At 40.0% G+C, this 7,323-nt stretch overlaps 1 protein-coding gene across 1 annotated transcript in view; it reads right to left on the reverse strand.

The window, feature by feature from the left end:
* The window catches only part of CFTR (CF transmembrane conductance regulator), a 165,274-nt gene extending 160,645 nt beyond the window's left edge, over positions 1–4,629 (reverse strand). The window contains exon 1 of the mRNA XM_064575631.1: positions 4,610–4,629. Coding sequence (XP_064431701.1) covers positions 4,610–4,629 — 20 coding nt within the window. The remainder of the gene's footprint in view (positions 1–4,609) is intronic.
* Positions 4,630–7,323: the final 2,694 nt, after the last annotated feature.

Consider the following 7,323-nt stretch of genomic DNA (forward strand, 5'->3'; position numbering starts at 1 on the left):
AGGACTAATAATCTAATGCAAGTTATGACTAAAAATAACGGCTAAAAAGTAATGAAGATACTAATATACCCATGAGAGGAAACTTATATACTGTTTTTAAAGGTAATTTCATTTAAAAAATCCAAAAATATTTTGATCAAAGGCAGAATGTTTAGAATGAGAGTTTGGTTTTCACTGATAGCTATTTTGATGCACCACACCCATTCTAATACATAAATTCTAGTTTGTTAAAAAACCTCTCATTATTTTGTGTTTAGTAATTACAAAAGTATCTTAGGAACGCCTGGGTGGCTCAGTCAGTTAAGGGGCTGCCATTGGCTTATGTCATGATCCCAGGGTCCTGGGATGGAGCCCCACTTCAGGCTCCTTGTTCAGTGGGGAGCCTGCTTCTCCCTCTCCCACTCCCCCTGCTTGTGTTCCCTCTCTCTGACAAATAAATAAAATCTTTTTTTTAAAAGTATCTTAAATGATTTAGTACTTATAAAAGTATCTTAAATGATCTTATTATTAAGCTGAGACTTATGCAATTCTTGGCCTTAGATCCTAATATTACTGTATTTCTCTTTGATCTTATTTGAGGCTTCTCTGTGGAGTTTATCAGGAACCCCATCCAGTTTTGTAAGAATCTGTGGCACTTGGATTCTATGGGGCTCTGACAATTCTTCAAGCATTGATCTAGACTCCTGGTGTGGATGCCATGACTAAAATTCAAGGTATCCAAGACTTCAGATGTCTTTCAAATTCTGTACTTGATGTGAAGCCCATGCAAAATTAAGAAAGTACTTGATATTATCCCAAACTTTATTAGCTTTTCCAATAATAAAACCTAAGCAAAACAATGAGAGATTTAATATAATCTATAACCCAGACCATAATAGCTTTACTCTTTGATGACTCTGAAACTGAAGGGATCATATTCAGAAAGTTAAATTCTAAAGTTTTTTTTTTAAGATTTTATTTATTTATTTATTTGAGAGAGAGAGAGAGAGAGAGAGAAACAGCATGAGAGGGGATAGGGTCAGAGGGAGAAGCAGGCTCCCCGCCGAGCCGGGAGCCCGATGCGGGACTCGTTCCCGGGACTCCAGGATCATGACCTGAGCCGAAGGCAGTCGCTTAACCGACTGAGCCACCCAGGCGCCCCAAATTCTAACGTATTTAACAGCATATGATATAAGCATATGACTTTTTTCCTGTTTATGTAGTAAGGCCATGCTAGATGAGATTTTACCTAAATTAAATTCTCACCTAGGCCCATTCTTACAGACTGATAGTCACAAAATTATATTCAACAAAGATGAATTGAGGATCTTATATAAATAAAGAACGTGGTATTGTAATGAATGTTAAAATATGATAATAACACTAGCTAACATTTACTGGGCTAACCACTTTACATGCATTTTCTCAACAAATTAACCCCTATGACATAGGTCCTATTAGTCTCGAGTTTTATAGATCAAGTCACACAAACACAGAGATGTTAAGGGACTTGCCTTAGGTCACACAGCTGAATCCAAACAACCTGAATCAAAACAGTCTGAATCCAAAGCCTAACACCCTTGACCACGAAGCAGTAGTGGTCAATGCAGAAAAAAAATTTCTGACCCAATGCAGAAAAAAATTTCTTACCTTTTAGAATTAAAACCGAGAAGAAAGTTTATAATCACTGCTATTTTAGGTGATTGTCAGTTCCCATAAATAGTAGAAACTTAACTTTTAAAAATACACCTCTTCTTAGAGCAACTTATTATGAAATAGTTTGGAGAACGGGAATGAGTATGCTCTTAACAAACTTAGTAACTATTACATTTTTTTTTAACAAATCAACCTCAAAGCATTTTTTTAACTATACTAAAATTTATAAGGTGATCTGTTAAAAAATATTTTGATAGATCAACAGTCATCTAATTTAAATCAACAATGTGTTAATTAAAATTTCCTTAGTACTTAGAAGTAAGCCTACAATAATCATTTTTCTGAAAACTGCATTTTTAGACTGACTGGCACTTATGTTCCTCAATGTGCTCTACTAAAAAGTCTACAATTTATGCCAATTAGCATTCTGATTTTGTAAGTGGTAGGAAAATAAATGAACAGATAATCCAATTTTTATAGATGGGGTAACAAAAAGTGCTGAAACACAAATACAAAAGGTAATTCCAAAGAGTAAAGTCCTTCTCTCTTAGCCACAGGGAGGAACTTTCCTTCAGTGGTCAATGGCCATTCCTTAGTATCTGAGTTCCACACTTACTGCACATGCAGAGAATAAAACATAGAAAGATATGAAAGTCCCTCCCCCACACACACATATGGGCATATTTATATTTGGCTTTTCTGATACCTAAGTATGCTGATTCATTGGATAATTACGAGTCAAGTAATACTCCATGACAGAGTTGTACCTATTCATTCATTCACATAATATAACAGGAACAAAGTAGATACAGTATCCAAAGAACACTTCAAATTTAAAATGCTTCATCTACTTACACTTGGCCTAAAACTCAGAACTTAGAATCCATTTTTAAAAACATAGTTAGATGAAGTTTGCAAGCTTTTATGACTCATCACATGCAAAGTAGGATAAGAGTATAATTTATTACATGTCAGTTGTGTATAACTTCAGTATCTAGTCCTATAGCTTCACATTTCCATGATAATTCTGATTCCCCCACCCCCTTGTAAAAAATGTATAACTTGTAGGGGCGCCTGGGTGGCTCGGTGGGTTGAGCACTGGACTCTTGATTTCGGTCAGGTCATGATCTCAGGGTCTGGGATGGAGCCTGGTGTTGCCCTGCTTGGGATTATTCCCTCTCCATCTCCCTCTGCCCCTACCCCCTCCCTTGAAAAAAAAAAAAAGTTTAACTTGTAGAATTGGCTTTTTTAAGATAGATATTTCAAAGGATTTGCTTTCATCCTTAAAAGAATAATGGAATGGTGGCATATACTTGTTGATTTACTCAGTATCATAACAATAAAAACCTCATTTAAGCTCATATTACCCACTTCACTCTTCTCCCCTTAACAAAGTTCAATATTCAGTCAACAAGTGTTTTCTGAGCACCTACTACATGCAAACATGGCACTTGGAATAGTATGCCAAAAGACATCTAAGTTTCCAAGGCATGAAGTGGGGAGAAACAAGGAACCAAACTGAAGTTTTATTATCAAGTTTTTCATTCACTAATTTCTTAGAAAAATGGAAGAAAACACTTGCACAGTAGCACAGTTCGGTCTGCAGAGTGCAACTTTCAGTTGCAAGTAGCTCAGATTTCAAAGTTAAACTAAAGCTCTCTATCCAAACAACTGGCTTCAGTTTATTCTTTAATCTCTTCTTCACGTCTTCTATTTTGTTCACAAAATCCACATTCTCTTCCATAACAATGAATGATAGCGCATCTTAAAAAAAAAAAAAAAAAGCTATTCCTCTTTCCCCAAAACCCAGCCCGTACACACGCCCTCTTCTTTCGTGGGCACGTGTCCTTCCAAAACTCGGCAGGACACCCCCTCACCTGAAAAAAAGTTTGGAGAGGACGCTGGCCTTTTCCAGAGGCGACCTCTGCATGGTCTCTGCGGGCGTCGGGGTCCCTGCCGGGGCAGGCTGGGCTCGAGCTCCTAATGCCAAACGGCCTATCCTCTGGCGCAGGCTGCTCGCCCCTTTTTCTCTGACCTGCTGTGATGTCATTTGCTTCCAACCACCCCCCTCCTACCCCTCACACCTCCCCTTTCCTTTAGCTCCTTCCCCCGCCTCCACTGCCCAGGTTAAAAGCTGGGCGCTGCCTGGTCCAGCCCCCAACTTGCCCTAGCGGCTTTCTCCACCCTCTGTGCACCCTGACCGCTCGTTCTTCTCGTCTCCTTAGCTCCCTGGCTGCCCCGCGCCTCCCTTTCCCCATCCTGACTCCCAGCCTTCCTCCCTCGCGCGCGCTTCTTCCAGGCCCGCGATCCTACCGTCCAGCCCCCACCCAGCGCGCAGGTGGGGGACAGTGGCGGCCGCTCGCCGGGTCCTGCGTCCGACGCTCAGCAGGAGCAGAACCAGCCCGGGGGCAGCCTCCCGGACCGTCCTCAGCGCCCGGTTCCGCGGGACGCGGGGCACGCGGCCGCCAACTTCTGAGCCTTCTTGCTCACCCTTCTTCCGAGAGCCTGGCCGGGTTCGCGGTCCGTTTGCAAGGTGCATTTTGAAGGGGGAACGAAAAGCTGTCTCTCCTGTATCAAAATGCAGCCTTAGAGACCCGAAAGTTCGGCGGCAGCGTCTGCTGTGTTCACCTCAGCGCCTCCTTTGAGTGTCGGAGGGAAGAACCAAGCTTAGTTTCAGGCTTAGGTGAGCGGAGAGCGGCTCAGACCCTTGCGAGACGCACTCGGGGGGGGAAATCGGAGAAGGTGGTGATCGCTTTGTCCTGTACGCGCTCAGGATTTGTTCACCGTCTCAAGTTTTCAGCCCGACTTGCGTTCTGAAGGAAGGCCTTTGTGTTAGCGACTAAGATGACAAGTCGACAGTGTGTAAACTAACCCGCCCTCCTATAGGTTTCCTAGTCTCGGTCAGCAAAACATCTTGACTAATACACCGAAAGCAATCCAGTCTTGGAAGGGAAGGTAGCGTGCTAACTCCGACCTGACTCGGAGAAACGCCATCTTCGACTCTCTGAGGGCATCTAAGCTTTCCCAGGTGTGGGCGCCTTAACTTCCCCTAGATTTTGGTGTAAGGATTGTGCGCCTGCCTGAGGGCTTTTAAAAAGCCAAGGCTTTAATTCCTGAATCCTATTGCGTAAAAGCAAGAGCACATTGAATTAAAATTGAAAAATTCAAATGAAAGTAAACATTTTGGTCTGATTACTGCCTCTACAACTAAGGAAAGGGTGTTTACTTGTAAATTACCTTATTGTTGATTTGTGGTCACCCAAATACAGCACAAATAAAACGTGCATTTCACAATAGTAGAAAGGAATACGCATTTAAATTAATGAACGCACTCAGCAGGTTTTTATAGCTCCACTTTGAATTTCAATGTTACCTTTTTTCCCCATCTTAATGTGGGTTGTATAAACATTTAAATTCCATTATGCTAAATTTTAACAGTAGAGAAAATAGGAGCAAAGATATAAACCAAAATGTATGGAGTTAGATACCAAGAAAGAACTTCAGCATTTCTAACTCATGATCCCCGCTTCAAATCCTGTGCCCATGTTTTCCTCTCTCCATTATGACATACACATTAAGGCTCTCTTGGTCTTCATTATTGACTTTTCCCAGGTATGTGATTGAACTCACTCCATCCACTTCCCCACCCCCACTCTATTGTTTGCTTTATAACTGCTAGTGTGACCCATCAAATATAGTACACACATTTTGAAATAAATTAGCAATCAGTTCCTCTTTGTTACCAAAGAGCAAGTGATAATAAAGGGATTAACAATTAAGTTCCAAAGAACACAGAAGCTGACCAAGTGCTATGGTTTGAAAAGACCCCAAGTATTTGTCAATCCATCTCCTTCCTCTGGAAAGAATAAATGAAATAGTGACTATTTCTTGAGTTCTTACTATTTGCCAGGCATCATCTCAGGTAAACCTTATAACAACCATGTAAACAGGTGTTATTTTCCCCAATTTTTGGTTAAGGAAACCGATAAGAGAAGTTAGGTAACTATCTGTAATGGTAGAGCTAAGATTCAAACTTGGTCTAATTCCAAACCATGACTCCTACCAGGGTGTAACACTGCTTCTAATCAAATCATCCCTCCTGTATTATTATATACCATAACTTACACACCAACCCAGTTTTTCTCTCCTCATATTGGTTTCATGAAATTATAACTGCTAGACCTGTTCAGGATTGAGATAAGAAAGCAAAAATCTACAAACCAAGTAGCTACTGGAGTTTTATATTTTTAATAAAAGACATTCAATTATGATATTCCATTTTAAGCATGCATACACACATACATATAGGAAGACCCCAGATTTTTATCATAAAAGATTACAACCCAAATTTGTTCTGGGCATAAGTAAGATTTCACTATTACTCAGAACATTAACACTGTTAACAGATATGAACAAATGAACTGAGACATGATACTCTAAATTTGCATCTAAGTACATACCTAATGAGGGAATGTACACTTATGCTCCAGGAAATGTCCAAATGTGGCTGAAGATCATGACTGAAATCCTAAATGTGGCTTCGAGATGTCAGGAATAGGAAAGAAATCAATGGCCAGGATGAGAACGGAAAGAGGTAGTAAACTGTGAAGCTCTTCTCTCCAAGCTGCTTAAATATCAACTCATAAAATTTTATTATAATAGCTTGTATTTGTTGAGCACTTACTGAATATATATATATGCCAAGTGCGGCGCCAAATACATGGCATGGTTTGTCTTTGTTAATACTTATAACACTTTCATGGGACAGGTATCTTCTTCATTATCCATATATTACAGGTGAAGAAACTAAGGTACAAAAAGGTTAGCAATTTTCCCAAGCAAGTTGCACGGTATATAATAACAGAGAAAACAGATTTGAACCTAAACATTGTGTTGCCGGAGCCCAAGCGTTTAACCACTACACATACTTCCCCTACAGATTTCCTATTGTTTTAAGCAGAATTGACATTCAATTTAGAAGATTAGGTGACCAGGGGCGCCTGCCTGGCTGGCTCAGTTGGTGAGGCATGCCACTCTTGATCTTGGGGGTTCTAATTTAAGGCCCATGCTGGGTATAGAGATTACTTAAAAGTAAAAAATCTTAGGAAAAAAAAAAGATTAGGTAGCCATTTGTACGGCATTTTTTGTATTGTGGGAAAATACATATACATAACATCAAATTTACAATCTAAAACCATTTTTTAAATGTACAGTTCAGTGGTAATACACTCACATTGTTGTGCAACCATCACTACCATCTATCCCTACAACTCTTTTTATCTTGTAAAGCTTAAACACTATACCCATTACACAATAACTCCCCATTCTCCCCTCCCCCCAGCCCCTGGCAACCACATTATACTTTATGATTTTGACTTCTCTAAGTACCCCCATATAAGTAGAATCATACATTATTTGTCTTTTTGTGACTAGCTTATTTCACTTAGCATGATGTCCTTGAGATTTATCCATGTTGTAGCATATTGTGGAATTTCTTTCTTGTTAAGGCTAAACAGTATTACATTGTATGTATATATCACATTTTGTTTATCGATTCATCCACTGGTGGACACTTGGGGTTTAGCTATCGTGACACTGCTATGAACATTGGTGTACAAATTGTGTGGCATCATTTTAAAGGTATGTTGAGAAGAAACAAAAAGAGGGGTGCCTGGCTGGCTCAGTAGG

This window comes from Mirounga angustirostris, unplaced genomic scaffold, assembly GCF_029215605.1.
Source record: "Mirounga angustirostris isolate CCGP_5_RB_7025 unplaced genomic scaffold, mMirAng1.0.hap1 SCAF_12, whole genome shotgun sequence".
Lineage (NCBI taxonomy): Eukaryota > Metazoa > Chordata > Mammalia > Carnivora > Phocidae > Mirounga > Mirounga angustirostris.